Genomic DNA, 17,951 nt, shown 5'->3' on the forward strand with positions numbered 1-17,951 from the left:
CTCAACTATTTAAAGAGCGCGAGCAAGGTTGTGTACGATTGCCAAATGCGACTGATTTTGGAAAAGACAGCGATCAGCTCGGACCAGAACGAACTGTGATGCGACGGGACCCCGACTGCCTAATGCAATTCTCTCCTTTAAATATGTTCACAAAAAAGTTGTTCGCGACCGTTTAATATACATGCGATGAAAATAAACCTAAGTGATTATATTGCAGGAAACAACTACTCTACTTGTTATATGCCCCGACTAGCATTGAATTATACCAGCAATATCGTTAACTAGAAAATAAAATTGGTTGTAACATCAAGGCGATATATTTTAAAGCCGTGTAGCATCATAAAAATACAGACTATAACACACCACGCGTTGTTAACGGTTCAAAAATCTTTTTGCTTTCGTTACCAGAATGGAGGGGTTTTTGAAACATTAACGCTTGTCATGTGTCAGGCACTAAATTGTCCATTTTCATGTCATAAATCATCCTTTTGCGTTTAATTGTTCAAAGACAAAGGCATAAAAAATACGAAATGACTATTAAATAACACTTTATTTGTAAAAAAATTACATAATATTAGCGCTATGTTACTACGTAATTCTATCAAATAGAGGTAAACTAATAAAAGTAAATGCCAAAGGCACTTTTGTCAGTATAACTATTTTGGTAGAAAAAAAAGTAAAACGATCAAAATATTAAAATATCAACAAAAAATATATATAAAAAATAATCACTAATGAAAAAAGGACGGAAATTATACCCAATATAAAACTAAAAGTACATACGCATACAAAATTGTATGCAATGAACACTAAAATTGCAGCTGAATCAGGTTGGTATTTATTTTTACATTCAATCATTGACTTTCCTTAATTCCGTTTTGTTTAACTTTCTTGCGATACGTCCCTCCCTCTTTTAAGATATTTTCAGTGTGACTTAACAGAAGTAGTTTTTAGGATAGCCAAACATGTATATAAGTTTATTCCTGTAAAATACAGAAATCACAAAGAACACCTCGCAGTTTTTTGTTATTTACTTTTTTCTGAGAAAACAGAAAATTAAAAATCAACATGCCAATATACCTTTTAAAACTAAATAAAGTGATATTTAAAAAAAACAGCAGTTTTCTCAGAAAAGAAACAAAAAAAAACCTGTTAAGGTATTTTTAACAACTTTCATGTTCAACTAATTAAAAAACTGAGGGAGCTAACGCAGAGAAATTAAACAAAACAAAATTTCAGATGTTCATATTCACCTGCGAAAAAACTCGAAAATTAATGTAAAAAAGTAATATAAAATAGTTTTGCCTAATCAAAAATCTCACCCTGAAAAATGCAGACAAATACAGAATACACATCACGCACTTCAATAAGTTGTTAATATCTCAAAAAATCTATCTGTTTTCATCTTCTAAACTTATGACTTTTCATTTTTAATTTAAACGAAAAGTTATAAGTTCAGAAGATGAAAAACAGATAAATTTTTGAAACATTAACAACTTTTTGAAGCGCGTTTATAGTGATGTGTATTACATGTAAAATTTTTGGTTAGACACAACTATTTTCGTAAAAAAATATATAAATACTGAGATTGGTTCGGTTACGAGTCTGATTGCATAAAAATGTCTACGAACTGAAGCTCCTCCAAGCTTGTCCAACAAACATACAATTTAGGTCTTATTTCACAGAAGTTATACTCGAATACATACAAATACAGTCCACTAAAAAATGGTGTTTCATTAACAATACAAAGTTGATCAGTTCGAACCGGATTGGACATATGGATAAATTTGTATATGCTAGAAGGGGTACGAGTGCTAGTTTCTACACGTAAGAGCCAGCAAAAGGATAAGCAACAAGTAGGAGGCAGCGAATAGCTGAGGCAACAGCATGCCGGCGATTCGACGAGAGAGGTTCCACGGGCCAGGAAAACAAACGAAACACGTGCTTGAAGCAGTCATTCGGCCTATGCAGGGAGAAGCAAGAAGTCACAGCTAAGTAGGTCATTCATCAGCTGATTAGGACATTGGCGGACTCAAAAAAGGGAACAAGTGTTGAAATTGGACGAAAAACTGGTATTATTTTTACAATGGCGGAATTAACAGTTAACATGCAAACGGGCAACTATCAAGGGACAGTTAACGCGTTTTGGTTCTTTTATTAGGGAGATTACTATCGACAAATAGAACAGATTCCAGCTAGGATACTAAAGTGTGGGGAATTGTGGAATGAATTTGAAAATATACAGTTTAAAATCGCAAAGTTCTATGAATACAAAGTGGAAAAACAGGAAAACGTACGGATCTTGTCTAGTTCACTGCAAAAAACATGATACATTTGGCGCAACGGTTTATTTCATTAATTTTTAAATTTATTCACAGGTAAATAAACAATTTCCCACAATATCATTTTGGTACTCATGGTACAAAAAGCTTTGGTTTATTTTTTTACATCTATTTATTACCTTGTATACCCTGAATCTTTAGGTAAAAGAGGGAGTCTTAATTACATGTAAAACATTTACACAATTTAAATGTTAATAATTAATTGTTGATGCTGAATTTTTACAAAATTATCCAAGACTTGTATCAAGGAAAGCAACAATATAATTCGAAAAAGTTAGTTTAGAACAAAAATAATTTTTATGTATGACTGAAGGAATACCAACCAAAACCCCCGAATATATTATTTATCTAATACAGATAACTTAAAAAAAGTACAGGGTATTCAATAAAGTAAACACCTTCCCGCAAGAAACAACTTCACCAAACACCCTGTACTACGAAGACAATATGTAAAAAAAAATTATACCTAAGTCATGTAATTCATAGAGATAAAACTAGTTTCAGATCTTACCGGCTTATAAAAAATATCTTGGTACGTGTCGAACAATATAAATTTGAGTTTCAGTTGTGGACTTAGGGAATCCGTGACAACTCGGAGATTCTTCTGCCGAAAAAATATATACACAGCTGAACTTGTACTATTAGGCCTCAACCTTCAAACAACAGCGTCGGTACTCTACTAAATAAACCACTCCTTCTTCTTTTGGACGTGGTGGCCCGTCGTACCGTGTACTACGGCAGTGTCGGGATCGAGGGCGGTATCGGCCCCTGCGTCCTCTTGGGTCAGGTACTCGCCTTTGTGTCTGTGAAGGTACCTGCCTATTATGATGAGCAGCACCACCAAGGCCAGAAAGATTAAAGCCAGCACACCTTGAAATCGATAATTTTTTTTTAATATCCATTTATAATGCTAATGAAATTTTACAAATTTAATCATATATTAATTCTGTTAATCCTGAAATTTAACTATTATTTTTTTGATAAGTTAGGAAGAATGGAAAACAAATGTACAAATATGACCATAAATAATAAGCTCTTGGCCTTGAACCAGTATTTGAAGGTCATTTTAAAAAGATTTTTTCAAGAATTTTAAATAATTTCAGCGCAAACATTGACTATTTTTTGTTTTAGATCTTCTAAATCTCGTGGTTTAGGAGCTTACACTTTATTTTTTATGTAGCCCCAAAGGAAAAAGTCAAGTGGACACAGATTAGGGGACCTAATTGGCCCCTGAATAGTTCCTCTCCGACCTATCCAACGACTTTTAAATACTACATCTAGTTAGTTTCTCTCAATTGCCCGAAAATGAGCAGGTGCACCATCTTGATGGTACCAAAACTCATTTTAAAAATCTCGTCCGCCATCTTAGATTATGAATTTTCAAAAATTGATTTCAGATTCGTGATCAGCGACCATAAAAACCCCGTATGCCAAATTTCGCGTAAATTGGTTGATTTTTTAAAAATATTGTCTGCCGTCTTGTATTTCGAATTTTTAAAAACCGATTTCACATTTGTGATCAGCGACCCCAAAAACCCCCGTATCCCAAATTTGGTGTTAATTGGTCGGCAGTGCCAGACGGGACTTTTGGAAGTCGACCCACATCTGACCTTGAAGGTAATGGTCAAGGAATCGGTCAAGGTCATAGTGAAACGTAAAATTTCCTGCTCTTTCCAAATCCGCAATAAAAAATAGGGGTTCCCATTTAAAAAACTTAACTTGACCTTTAAATGACCTTGAAAGTCAAAGTCAAGGTCAAATCCAAGGTCATCATCAAATCGCCAGGGAAAAATCCTTTTTTTTATATACCTGCAAGAAAAGTAATTTTTTCACAATGTAGTGTGAAAATAAAGTACGTACCTAGAATATACAAATTATTTTCAGACTTTAACGATGTCAAAGACTTAAGATAAATTTCTGTTTCATGGAGAAAACAAAATTTTTTTAAATTGCAAAAAAATATCATTTAAACTTACTTCCTAGAATTGCAGAATCCACCTGATTGTAAGCCTCTCTTAATTTTTCTTCGTCTAATAGGAGCGGTGGACGGGTTTCCACGATATCAGGCGGGTGAGTAAAGGGTTCCACCCCACAATAATCCTCGGTCAACGGAGCTGCAAATACAAAATATGGTTTCCGTCAATAAAAATGTCATCAAATAGAAAGAAAGAAAATAAAAGAGAGAGAGGAATACGTACTTCCCAAAGACTCCACGTTCCCGGGTCCCTCTTGCTGGAACAGCAACTTTAGCGGATAAATATCGTCAAATTCCACACGAGATATGCAACCTACGAAACCTTCAGTCATTGATTCGTTCTTCCCGATATACATATACTGGATGTTATTGAATTGGGCGTCCGCGGACGCCTTGATATTAAACTGGAACTCCTTCGGTTCATAATTATCCACCTGTATGACTAATACGGACCCGGAGTTCTTCCGAGACAGTGTCACGTCGTGGTACTGACCCAAACCAAAATGTTTGTCGGGATAAATCACCTCCTGCCTCTCGAAACCAAAGTCGAACACAACCCGCAGATGTCCGGAATTAGAAACCATGATGGTCATGAATTCGCCCGAAATCATGGAAGAGAAACCCAAGAGGAAACCTTTCGGATTGGGGGTGATAAAGCCAACTCTTATATGTTCTGCAATGGTTGACCTGAAAGAACCCTCGAAGTGGTATTTGACCATGGAGCTAGATTTCATGCTAACGCCAATTTCATCGGCGCAAATGGGGCCTTTGAACGCGGTCCACCGGCAATCGCAGGAGTATCCATCGTAACGTTCGTGACACGTCCCGTTGTTCAAACACGGACTACTCTGGCATTTTCCTACACATCCTTCCGACACTCCGTACAACCCTCTGCGAGCGTAAGACCGCAGATCTATATGTTCTCCATTTATTAACAGCGCTCTGATGCAACCCGTGAATCCATCTCTATAATCGAGCGAAGCTCCAAGGACCAATTCCGATGTGAGGTGAAGCGCACGCACAGGTCCCGGAGGCTCTCTAACCTCCGCTTTTAATGCCCCGTCGACGATTATCATTGCCTCTTTTCGATTTCTCTCCACCGACACCGAATGCCACCTGTCGTCAGCCAACTTGTAAGAGGTCTCCCGGATGACTGCCATGGGCCCGGAACCAGCCTGGTACTGGAATTGTAGCTGATTGCCACTGACGATGCTCAATTTTATGTAATCCGTGGGTCCCTTCGAGTGGAATATCACAGCGTTCTCGGAAGCAGTTCTGAATTCGAAATAGATGTCACCACTATGGCCCATGTCGAAAGTGGGCAAGTTTATGGTGGCGTCGGCCACCCTGAAGGTAACGACGTTGTTGAATAAATCGTCACCTTGGCATATCAGGGGCCCCAAGGTGTAACGGCCTTCCTTGTTGTCTAAGGCACTGCCGGTGTCACCAAAGTGCAGCTGTTTGACCGGAAGGTCGTCTTTTTCCACTATGTCACCTGAATGGGAAGCATATTTTATAATGAAGAAAAATCATTAAATATTTACGAAATTTCAAAATTACATTTTTGGAAAGAATATTTTTATGTTGAAACCATATAGCACACTCCATAATTAAGATTGACCGTTTCCGAGATATTTTGATTTTTAAGCATAAATTGACACTCAGCATTTAGTTTTCCCGGAAACACAGGTTTATTTTTTTGTGCAAATTGGACATGTTGTAGAGGAAGACCTAATTTATCGGATTTGACATGAAAATTTTCCAGTTTTCATACAGGGTGGTCAAAAAAAAATTATCGAATATGAAGTTCACAAAATGTGGAAAACCAACTCAACTTTAAATGGAAACGCCTACTTTTTTTAACACTCACATTCTGCACTAAAATTTAGTGTAACTTTGTTGAAGTTTCCCTATACCTAAACCCAGTCGTTTTCATTTTATTTACTGTCTTCTTCTAAGGCCTTCGGGAAATCCAAATGAGTCCTAAATTGACATCCTCGGCTGGTTCTCCATAGGTTGTCCCGAAGAATGTTATTTTATTTATTATTATTTTTATCCCTATAATGTTTGGGGTGTCGGTATGACTCTTTTTTAATGTATTGGTTTGGCGGTTTTCTGTTTATTTATTTTATTTTATTTTTTAATTTATTTATTATTTTGTTTTGTTCCTATTCTTTTATTGATTAATTTTTTTAAATTTCTTTTTTTCACCTCTTTTCAACCTTTTTCTTTTCTTATATTTTTAGCATTTTTCTTATATTTGTTATTATTTTTTTCCAAGTAGGAATCGGGAAGCAGATTGGTCGGATTGAAATTAAAGATTTATTTATGTTAAAAACCTAACGCGTTGCGAGAGTACAAATTCTTTCTATATGAGAACTGAAAGCGTCAGCGATGTAGCACGTAGACTTGCTAGATGCTAGAGCGAGACTCTGTCCTCTGATGCGCGCTCAGTGACGTCACCACGACATTACGAATAAACATTTCCTTTTTCCTAAAATAGTGTTTCCATTTGTTTCGCACATTTTAGGTTGGCCATGACAGGTAAGTAACAATCAACATGATAGATACTATTTTATTTGGGAGAATAAAAAATAGTATGTATAGTACTCCAGTAGCAACAAAGGAAAATTGTATGAATAGAGTATGACAAGCACTTGAGCATCTATCACCGGATTCTATTAGAGCAGCAACCCACAAGGAACTAATCCGAAAATGTGAAAAATGTTTAGAAGTTGAAGGAAGATATTTTGAACATTTATCAAAATAAATTTGACAATTAAAACCCTGTGACAGTTGCCATGTTGATTGTTATTTACCTGTCATGGCCAATCTAAATGTACGAAACAAATGAAAACACCATTATAGGAAAACGGTGTTTATTCGTAAATAAAATGAAAACGACTGTTCATAAGGAAACTTTAACAAAGTAACACTCAATTTTAGTGCAGTATGCAAACACGTTAATAAAATTGGGAGTTTCCATTTAAAAATTTCGAGTTTTTCACATTTTCTGAACTTTATAATCGATAATTTTTTTTGGCCACCTTGTATAAAAACTGGAAAATTTTCATGTTAAATCCGATAAATTAGATCTTCCTCCACAAAATGTCCCATTCGCACAAAAAAATAAACCTGTTTCCGGGAAAACTAAAATTTGCTGTCAGTCTTCATCTGTCAATTTTTGCCTAAAAATCAAAATATCTGGGAAACGGTCAATCCTAAGTATGGAGTGTGCTATATGTTTTCTACTTAAAAATAAATGTCCTTTCCAAAAATGCAAAAATAGACATTGAGTTCCATTTAAAATAAGAAAGTTAGTATCGACCTTCGATATAATCGAAAGTATGATAACCTTGAAAATATTTACAGCCACAATTTCAAAAAAATCCTTCGAGCAGTTTCCTAGATATCCATCGATGGTGTTCGTGGTGAGACACCCTGTATATAGGACATCTATATACACAGAACGCTGGTACTTAATTTTTTTTTCAAATCAAAGAAAAAATTAAAAAATTTCAAATAAAAAAACCACCAAAAATTAAAACAAATAAAAAACTTAAACAAATCATAATATCGAGACGTGGTTTCAATTTTTCTAGAAAATTAAGCCCAAGACATCTTAATTACTTATTTATCTTCTCGGGATATATGAGAAAAGAGAAATCCCCCCAAAAGCATTGATTTTGGCCCACCCTGTACTTAATAAATTGATTTGGACTCACCTGCATCTATCAACCACAGATCCAAGGCGGCGTCACAGTTACACCACTTCGTCTTTTCGATACAAGTACCCAACACTCCGCAATCGCATTTCCTAGAGCCGGGAAGCCCACCTCCCCAGTAGTCCATCTTCTGGTTGTGTCTCGACACCCACCACGAAAACGGCCTGAAATTGTTCTCATCAGAGGGCGAGTTGAACAGCCTCGCCCCTTTGCAAGCATACTCGATGCGTTGCCGACAAGTACTCGACCTGTTGATCAAAGCGGTGATTTGGTCGTCGTTCGCCTCGTAGTGAATGTCCTGGATGAAGCTGCCGGGTTCTTGAAAGCCGTCCACCGAAGTCGTAGCTTCGTTATTGTGGTGGAGCACTGTGGAAACTTTACCGTCGGAATGGAATTCGCAAGTGACCGGGAAAGGCGACAACGGCCCGCTACCGTCTACGTCGATTTTGATCTCGGCTCGTTGCCCCACCGCTTGTACGTTTTTATAAGCTACGCAGGACAACGGATTGATGGAAGTGTGACAAACGGCACCGCCGTAACCGGTCTCTTTACAAACGCACATAAACTCCATAGAATTTTGTTTGCACGTTCCGCCGTGTTTACAAGGATTCGGATTGCAACGATCTATCATTTGACAAGCGTCAAAAACAACGTCATCTCCACAGCAGTATTCCTCTTTCGTCCAGTCGGTGGGCAGTTTGTTGTTGCCGTCGATGCGAATAGTCCTCAAGCAACCGACAAAGCCAGGAAATACGATACTGGAATAACCTAAGGCGGCGCTCACGCCCCCTGCTATGAGGTAGGTGCCCCCGGTGGTGATTTTCAGCAGTCTAGTGGTGTGCATTAATCTGTAATCGACGGATAGGATCACTTTGTTGGTTGCAATCGATAAAACGACGCTGTGCCATCTTCCATCGTTAAACTTGCTCTCGTAATTGTCGAATATGACTTTGGGGTTGTTGGCTGTGACCAGTTCTACTTTCAACTTTCCTTGTTCCAGGAAGATCTGGAAACAAAATAATAAATATAATATCGGGGAAACTAGATACACCAAATTAAAATTTTTAGTAATGCGGAACGAGGAAGGATGAAGTCCAACTTACAGCTACATATCCGCTGGATGAAAAGGCATGGTACAGCAGAATCCCGTTGTCTTCGTACGTCCTGAACGCAAATGAGGCATTCAGCGAGCTCATCCCTTCGTAACCCTTCAATCTCGCGAACGACTTCTGGGTTTTGAAAGTAATTGGTACGATCGGCGGCTCCTAAAACACGAGTGTGTAATGAAAACAACTCATAATTTATTACAGAAAACTTACCGGACAACTCCAGCCCGTGTTTATTTTTTCAAACCTCAAAGCTTCTCTGTACTGGAAGGCCTCTTTCACATCATGGATGAGGTTGGTCGAGTTCAAATATAAATTTTCAATGCAGCCCGTGTAGTTCTGAAGCACTACCAGTCCCTCTTGAATATTCGGAACACCACCAACGTAAAACTGCAATGTATCGGAATAAACGTCAATGAAAAATAATTATTTTTCTATATTTACGTCTCTGTTCAGATTCAACCTCTGAAATTCGCCTTTGATTTTATCCATTACCACCACTCGATCCACGGAGAATAATATGTCTCTCATGTTACGAGAAATAACAACGTCGTGCCATATGTTATCGTCCAGCAAGCTGCCGACGCACAAGCTCGTCACAGTATCAGTACCTGAAGAAAAACAAAATCAGGGTAAATTACAAAAAAAAATAGTACTAATACAAAACAAAAACACATAAAAAAAAATCAACTGCAAATTTTTTTACCTAAATCTATGTTCAACAGCATTCTGTTATCTCGAAGCTGCAAAGCGATGTAATCCCCTTGGGTGCCTCTACTATACAAGACCACTCCGTTTGGTGAAGTGGTCTTGAATCTGAATCTGATGCTCTCTCTTAACGCCGAGATGGGTTCCCTCATTAAGTCCCATTTCAGGAGGGCGGTACCGTTGAAGTACACATTGTCGGCTTCTGCAAGAGACTACATTTAATATTTCACACGATAACAAGATGAATACTAACCGTATTCACAACCAAACAGCTCTACTCTTAAAGAAATGCGGTCTCGCCATCTCGTAGGATTTATCCGTATCCACTGAGCGATGATGGGTACCTCGAATTCGTTTTTGTGGATTTTGTCGCCATCTACATTGCCGGGGAACATCTACAAGTGAACTTTTTATGTCAACATAATTCGCTCAAAAGAGAAAACCAATATTTCAGAATCATTCAGTTACAGGTTTCAATTAAAAGGAAAATTAGAGTAGAAAATTAGAGAAAAAGTTAATTGATTAGTTAATTAGAAAATTGAAAAAGTGGTGCGTGGATACAATTTTACAGTGAATTTTTTTTTGTTAAGAATTTCAAACCACGAATGGAATTATTGAACTGTTTTATGAACAAATTTGGCTATAGTTATTAATTTATTAATATACAATGTGTTACAAAAAAGTAAATCGAGCTATTAGTTACAGATTCTTTGGAAGAAAATAACGGGATTTTGGTTATGCAATTTTTCATTTAGGCATTTCTTTTTCAACGAACAAGATATGAAAGTGACATCATAAAAAAGATTTTTAAATTAAAGAAAAATGAGGTAACATACCCATAGACCTTGCAACAACCCCAAATCAAAATTTTATGAAAAAAAAATTAAATTAGTAATCCTAAAAAACAATACATTTAAACCATTGGTTTTCATCAATTTGCTGGTTTTGAATTATTATTTCCAAATGAGTCATTTTAAAATAGAATGTGCTGCAAATATTTTCCTGCGAATTTTCATTGCCCGAGAAGTTGAAAGTGTGCTACAGACGAGCATATAGAAATTTCAAAGAATGATGCCAGAATAAAAATACTGGTGTTTCTGAAATGTCACTGCTAGAATATTTCATGGAGAAGTCAAGAACTTTAAAGTCACTGGCGAGTTTGTGGAGTGAATGCTCAATGATGAAGTCAACTATTTTCATAGAGGAGAACGTGGATATATCAAAATACCCCAATTTCAAAAATTGTACATTATGTACATTTACAATTATTTCTCGTCTGGGTTCTGTTTCTTACCTAGAAAGTCTCAAGAAATATATCAAGATTAGATTGGAAATTAAAACTGAAATTTCATGCTTTTTTATGCGCTATCAAGCAGATAGCTGTTACAACCAACCAGTCGCCAAGAATACCCTTTCTATGATTCCTAATAAGACTGCACAGTTTTTGAAACTAGAACATCCTGAAACATATACAGGCCATTCATTCCGAAGAACATCGGCAACGTTACTGGCTAATACAGGAGTTGATGTATTAGCAATCAAGAGACATGATGGCTAAAAATCAGCCACAATTGCAAAAAGTTATGTTGCTGACAGTTTAAGTAACAAAAATGAAATAGCCAACGGGATTCTATACAATGACACTTCAACTCCAGGTTCTAGTAGTACATCGCATCATGCTGTTTTAATGGATCAGTTAGATAATATTGAGCCTCCGGTGACTAAAATGGAGCGGTCAAATCATTTTGAGAAAAATGTGACAATTGAGTCCTCTAGTATCAAAACCCCTTAAATCCGTTTTTGATGAAAAATGAGATATACGCATCAAAATATTCCTACTAAAATTCCCTATTAATGTGTTCATTCGAATGATTGCAAAAGTTACCTAATATGTATAAAAATGTACTCTAAAAAGTGTGTTTAGATTCAAACCCCACGAAATCCATTTGAGCTAACGTTCACACCCCACTAAATCCACAATAGCCAATCATAGAAGGCTAACATGACAACATGTGGTCGGCGGCGCTGTACAAATTTAATTTATGCAGTATTAGATCAGTCATTGTTGTGCTAGTATTATTGTTTTTAGTTTAGTCTTGTACTCGTTAACAAGTGCCAATAAAATAATGTCCGATATTACAACACAAATTGAAATTGTAACACCAGATAAAGGTAGAAAGCGAAGTAGAAGATGTTCTAGACCTGAGTGTTTAATTTTATTTTTTATTATTTGTTGTCCAGTTATTGTTAAAATTTCACAAAACAAAATTTCATTACGGAGTCGCTGTCAGAAGTTGGTTAAACAGTTTTTCTTCATTTATGCAAATTTCACTAACGTGGATTTAAGGGGTTTTGATACTAGAGGATTTAATTAGTAAACGTGAGGGGAATAATTATCCAGATTTTATAAATGTTACTAAATGTAATAACTGTACAATTATTATAATTATTCATTCATAATAATTAATAAAATGTAACATAGTTCAAAAGTAATAAAGAATTCCCTGACTTTTCCAGGTTTTCCCTGACTTATAAAAAAAAATCCAGGTCACTTGTAGTTCAATTTTACATACTAATTGGTGTTTATGCATTAAATTTATTCTCGGCTGGACTCATTCTTTTCACCGAAAGTATCTGTAGTTAATGGCTTGACCTATTTTTTTGTATAAAAAAATATAAATTAGCCTCAGATCAATACTTGCTAATGATTTTTCGATAACTTAAATGGGTCAGAATTCAATAATAAATATATTATCCACACATAAGAAAGAGAGAAGCATAAGCTAGATTAACACATTTCCTAGAACTGAAACGAAAAATCTGTCAAACCAAAAGCATCAAGTGTGTGCACCTCAGTCTCTCCGTCAGCATCGTGGAAACTCTTCCACCCCTCACCATCATCAGAGAACTCAATGACGTACTCCGTTACGAATTCAGACGTGCCGCTTCTACCCTGGGTAGCGATGGAGCGGACCTCATACCGTCCGCCCAAATCCACCACCAACTTTTCAAAATACGTACTCTCCTTAGGCGTCCAAGCAGATGAGCCTAGTGTAGATTAAGGTGAAAGAGGTTAGAGTTAGTTTAGTGCTGGAGTTTTTTCGAGTTGCAAATGCGAACATAAACTATCACCTGCTAGCTAGTACTGGTCAACGTTATTCACATCTCCACACCACTACAATAAGTTTGAGGTTAGAATACAGTAAATACGTATCATACACAAATCAAAGCATTAAGCAGACTTAAAGCATAAAAGAATATTTAGAACATATTAGATTCAGAAGAGAGGTTTGTTTATTTTAGTTAGGAGTTTCATTTTTCACTTCATTTTAAGTAAAAGTGCCTCACCATGATGTCACCACCAGATTCTTTGTAGTCCGCATAATCTAAGCCATTGGTGCCATAGCTAATGCGGTACTCCATGACATACTCTTTGCTATGCGGCCTACCCTGCGTCCAGATTCTGGTGACATTCATTACTTGACCCAAGTCAATAATGAGATTTTGGTCAAAGTCGCTCTCCTGGGCACTCCAGGCGTTGCCACCTTTTGGGGTTTCCGGAATTATTTATTATTTTTTACTGTCATATGTACTTTTTTTTATCACTTACTTCCTTTTACTGTACTCGTATTAACAATTTTTTGTTCGGATTGTATATTTGGTGTAAAATTTTACATCCAAAGGTAAAATATGATCTGAGCAACTGCATTGTTGCTTCATTGGTTATATAGATACTGCTAGATCAAAGAGGGGTAAACGCTTGCTCACAAATTTTGACGTTTAGACTATTCGGATATAGTGGGTACTGCGACTGACATCCCCAAATCTAACAAAACGCACCTTTAGTAGTAATACTTTATTACTGTTGCTTCAAAAAGTTTACACATGTCATACAATTTATCTGTAGTATTTATTACATTATAATAATTTAAGATTTAAGACACATTTCTTTTGACCAGAGGGTGTTAACCGCTCCGCCTATTGCAGTAAAAAATGCTAGAGCTCGTAATAAAATATAGGTATTATATTAAAAGAAATTGAACAGATCTCCAGATCGAGACCAAAATGAAAAACGTAGCTCAGATTCAATCTTTTACCCTTAGATGTCAAATTTGACATTAATTAGACAATCCACATACAAGCACCCTGTATATCAGCAATATTTTTGCAACCAATTCCTTTTAAGCAGGGCTTTATAATTTTTTTATTAAAAAAATACACTTAATTTTGAAAATTTTATGCTACTGTCTGGTAGGAAATTAATTTTGCTAATTACTTCTAATTTACTGGTATTTATTTTAAATGTTATGCAGTGTTTCAGAAAAATGTATCATAAATTCTGAGGTACCAATAGAATATTAAAAAATAAAAGGACTTTTTGCCTAGGAACTATAAGTATTGAGTATAAAATTCCATATTTCATTCCTTTTACTTTTTAATTCTACATAAAAATTGTACTCGTCAGAACTCACAAAAGTTCTTTTCTCTTGTTGAGTAGACTCGTCTTATTTTTACAGACTAAAATAATACGATCTAGTAAAAAGATAATTGCAAAAATTAGGTAATTTACATGAAAAAAAAAGTATACACACAAAATATAAATAAAGAATAAAGGCTGAAGAGAATGACTAGTTAACATTTTTAATAAACTTAAAAATTATTGAAAGCACTAAAATCAATGAAAAAGACTCAATAAACCACTGTACGTACTTCAAAACACGTCCGACTTCATAACAGGTGACAAATAATGGATCTATGCATATGAATGAGTAAACAGCAGTCGACTGTATGGGTTTTTCAAAAGTTGTTCGTGTCCAAAAAAAATGGTCACCCGTTTTTTCGAAAAAACCGGGCATGTGGTAATTGTACTATTATTACGTCAGACGGTGAATTCTGAATGGTACACAACCATTTGTACGCCGGAAGTCTTGGGAAAAATAAGGGAAACCAACCACCAAAGATGCATCATTATCCACCAAGATAATGTTAGCTCTGAGACATCAGCTCAAACAAGACTTTTTGCGAACTGAAAATGTCGAATTGAAGAGTGATCCATTGCATAGCCTTGATTTGGCATCCATTGACTTTTTTTATTCCCAACATCAAAAATAAATTATGAGGTCAACGTTTTTGATCCCTGAAGAAGCAGAAAATGCATGTTTTGGAGGTACATCAATCGGAATTGAAAAAGTGCTTCGAAAATTCTTTTTTGTTCTCTAGTCCCGAAATATAAAAGGCAATCCTTGTAAAATTTAATGCCCTGTATTTTTAAAACAAAATACAGCAAACTTGTAAGTAGTTCACAAAAAAACTGCTCTCTCAGAACTCATGCTGTTTTTTTCTGAAACACCCTGTATATAACTGAATTATAATATTGTTAACATGAAAATTTAATAGTTTAACTAGTAAATCAAATCAAACTAAAAACAAAAAACTATAATAAAAAAATAAAGTTGTAGCCTGCAAAAAATGCTAAACTTTTATATTGATTTAATAAACAAGCAACATCGTAATGTCTGAAAATCATGCAATGCTATATATCAAAACTACACACATATAGCTAAATCTATGTGCTTTTCAAAACTAAAAATATATTTTTCATGACATAATTTGTGGATTAGTTAAAACATCATGGACTATAAGTATAAGTGTGGAAGTTATAATTATCTGTCCACATATTGTATAAATAATTACTTTAAATTATTCAGAAGCCATATTCTTGACCTTTCAACTTCAACCTAAGAAATTAAATTTGCTTAATATTAATTTTAAAGCGGAATTTGATAACAATGATTTTATTATTTATGAGAAATTATAAAGCACAAAATAAAAAAAATTTATATCAAAATATTTTTATTCTTCTATGACATTACGGTCTTTCACATTTCCTAAAATAGTTCAGACAATATTGTTCGTCCCTAGGAAGAAAAGGTACACAACCTTCCATCAGTTCACTAAAATCAATTTCTCTAAAAACTAAATTCATATTAGAAGTGTCATTTAAAGCTACAGCAACACAATGCTGATCATCTAAAAGCATTTCCTGGAATTTCCAGTTCACTTTCATCCCTTTTATATATAATTCAGTATCATCGACTATAAAATTCTTGTCAAGAACACTCGTATTAACCTTAAAACGAATATCTTGTAAGTTTATCGTAATTCCCACACCAATTGCTTTCACGTAACTTTCCTTGAGGCACCAATGTCTGCAAAACATGGCTATTTGTTGTTTTTCAGTACCGCTACTCTTGATCATTACCCATTCTTCAGGGGAAAAATTCTTAGTCATTAATCGAAAAAATTCATCCAACGATTTACCACCACTATATTCCAGTTTCATTACGTCTACTCCTAATTTAACGTTGCTGCATTCTCCAGCTAAAACGACATAGTCTCCTTGATGAGATATGTTAAAATCCAGGTTTGGATATGTATTGCTTTCAAATAACATTGGCTTTCCTTTATCATCTCTCAGGAACTTAATTTCATCATATTTTTTGCCGGAGGCTTGACAAACAAATTTTCTCATCATTAATCTGCCGATTAAGGAGGATTTAAAGTCTTTTCTGAAATAGAATCTACTCAAACGGTCCTTCTCTTCAGTTTGTACACATGAAGAGGCTAGTAGCATATCGGAGTGAGACGGATTCCACTTAGTAAAATTGAATGCCCACCTTACACTAGTGTTCGTCATTTTAAAAATGTTCATTGATTCACACTACACTAGTACAGCTGTACACTGTTTTCCTCACCTACGCAATGAGAAAAACAGTATTAATGTCAGTGACATTATTCATATTTTTATGATTCAAATATTTAAGTATATATAATCTTTTCTGAATATTTAAGAAAAAAAAAACTATATTTTAATTTGATCATGAAAGATATAAAATTTTACTCTTTAGTAAGTCGACAGTTCAATATAGCTTACTGTAAACATTTTGAAGGTTTCCTCTAGTTAATCATATAATTAACCTATTTTTTACGTCAGTAAATTTAAGAACTTCTTTATGATTTTCATTGTCATGAATGACCAAAAAAAAATTAAAATAAGATTTTAACTAATCCACAAATCTTGAACTAGATACAGGTATACCTATTACTCATCTGAATTAATTAATTAAGTCCTATTAACTAAATAGACATACCATAAAGAACGGCATTCTCAGGTCCTCGTTCATTCATAGAAGATGTTGCACTAAGTGCTGCTCTATGCAATAGGGGTGTATTACATTCATATTCATTGTAGTAATCTAAAAAAAAAGTTACATGGTAATTAGAACTTGTGGAAATATTGTTTACTAATAAATATTTATGGAATGAGTCATGAGAAATTAAAATATAAAATACGAATAATTTACGAATAAAAACATTTTACAATTTTGTTTAAAAATAATCGGAAATTATCTCAACATCATGTAAAACAGAGAATAAACATTAAAAATTGATTTTAAATACCTACTCAGCCATTTTGTTGCTACAGTATTATTAATATAGATTTATTTGTAATTATGAACCATGTAAATTATTTTGTAATAAACGTTTGTATAATACCTACCTGCAGAAATTAAGTTGGGATAAATAAACAAAAATAAATAAATATTTAACAACACCATGGCTACAACATGACACAACCGACAAGTTACACCCAACTTTTACAAATCTCAAAAACATCAAACATGAAATACGTAACGGCGATACCACCACAAAACATGTTGCCACTACAACACGACACAACACGCGCCATTATTCTATGGCTAGAAAATGGCCTCAATGATTTGGGATCGAGGGGGATTATCCCTCTTTATCCTGCCTCATCTCGTGTAGGCCTGGACAGCCTTCGTAGGTGGGCCCCATCCGTCGTCTACCCCGACCGCAAATGCGGCCGGTGTAGGCGCTTTGTGGGACCTCCTTTTGTCCTGGCTGGGCCCCGCCGGCTAGGGCCCTTTCTTCTGGCGCTCTTCTTGCTTCGCCGGCTCGTCTGTGTAAACCCCGGGGGTAGTGTCATGTTTATGTGTGGTATGGTTGGGTAGGGTAGTGCGGCTATGCAGCCTGGGATGCGCTTTGCTAAGGTGGCCCTTAGGCTAGCGCG

The 17,951-nt window shown here is 35.4% G+C and overlaps 2 protein-coding genes across 2 annotated transcripts; both read right to left on the reverse strand.

Annotated features, from left to right (window-relative positions):
- Nucleotides 1-1,163: 1,163 nt before the first annotated feature.
- Nucleotides 1,164-17,527, reverse strand: LOC108905729 (neurexin-4). Its single transcript, XM_018708730.1, has 12 exons — nucleotides 17,418-17,527; nucleotides 17,008-17,112; nucleotides 13,205-13,401; nucleotides 10,110-10,251; nucleotides 9,855-10,058; nucleotides 9,593-9,759; nucleotides 9,362-9,538; nucleotides 9,146-9,307; nucleotides 8,043-9,048; nucleotides 4,541-5,812; nucleotides 4,319-4,456; nucleotides 1,164-3,212 (listed from the first exon to the last, which is right to left on the reverse strand). The coding sequence occupies exons 1-12, from the start codon at nucleotides 17,473-17,475 to the stop codon at nucleotides 3,022-3,024; spliced, it is 3,819 nt and encodes a 1,272-aa protein (XP_018564246.1). The 5' UTR covers nucleotides 17,476-17,527; the 3' UTR covers nucleotides 1,164-3,021.
- On the reverse strand, nucleotides 15,662-17,099 carry LOC111692005 (L-aminoadipate-semialdehyde dehydrogenase-phosphopantetheinyl transferase). The gene is made up of 2 exons (XM_023455637.1): nucleotides 17,008-17,099; nucleotides 15,662-16,611 (listed from the first exon to the last, which is right to left on the reverse strand). The coding sequence occupies exon 2, from the start codon at nucleotides 16,566-16,568 to the stop codon at nucleotides 15,726-15,728; it is 843 nt and encodes a 280-aa protein (XP_023311405.1). The 5' UTR covers nucleotides 16,569-16,611; nucleotides 17,008-17,099; the 3' UTR covers nucleotides 15,662-15,725.
- Nucleotides 17,528-17,951: the final 424 nt, after the last annotated feature.

Source organism: Anoplophora glabripennis, unplaced genomic scaffold, assembly GCF_000390285.2.
Source record: "Anoplophora glabripennis isolate ALB-LARVAE unplaced genomic scaffold, Agla_2.0 scaffold31, whole genome shotgun sequence".
In the NCBI taxonomy this organism is placed as follows: domain Eukaryota; kingdom Metazoa; phylum Arthropoda; class Insecta; order Coleoptera; family Cerambycidae; genus Anoplophora; species Anoplophora glabripennis.

What these genes read in the sequence shown, in the direction of transcription:
- LOC111692005 (XM_023455637.1), bottom strand. Translation starts at nt 16,568, where the DNA reads ATGAACATTTTTAAAATGACGAACACTAGTGTAAGGTGGGCATTCAAT.
- LOC108905729 (XM_018708730.1), bottom strand. Translation starts at nt 17,475, where the DNA reads ATGGTGTTGTTAAATATTTATTTATTTTTGTTTATTTATCCCAACTTA. An exon ending in TGAGAATGCCGTTCTTTATG is followed by an intron (nt 13,402 to 17,007) that starts GTATGTCTATTT and finishes AAACCCCAAAAG; the next exon opens with GTGGCAACGCCTGGAGTGCC. An exon ending in GCTGTTGAACATAGATTTAG is followed by an intron (nt 9,760 to 9,854) that starts GTAAAAAAATTT and finishes GTTTTTCTTCAG; the next exon opens with GTACTGATACTGTGACGAGC.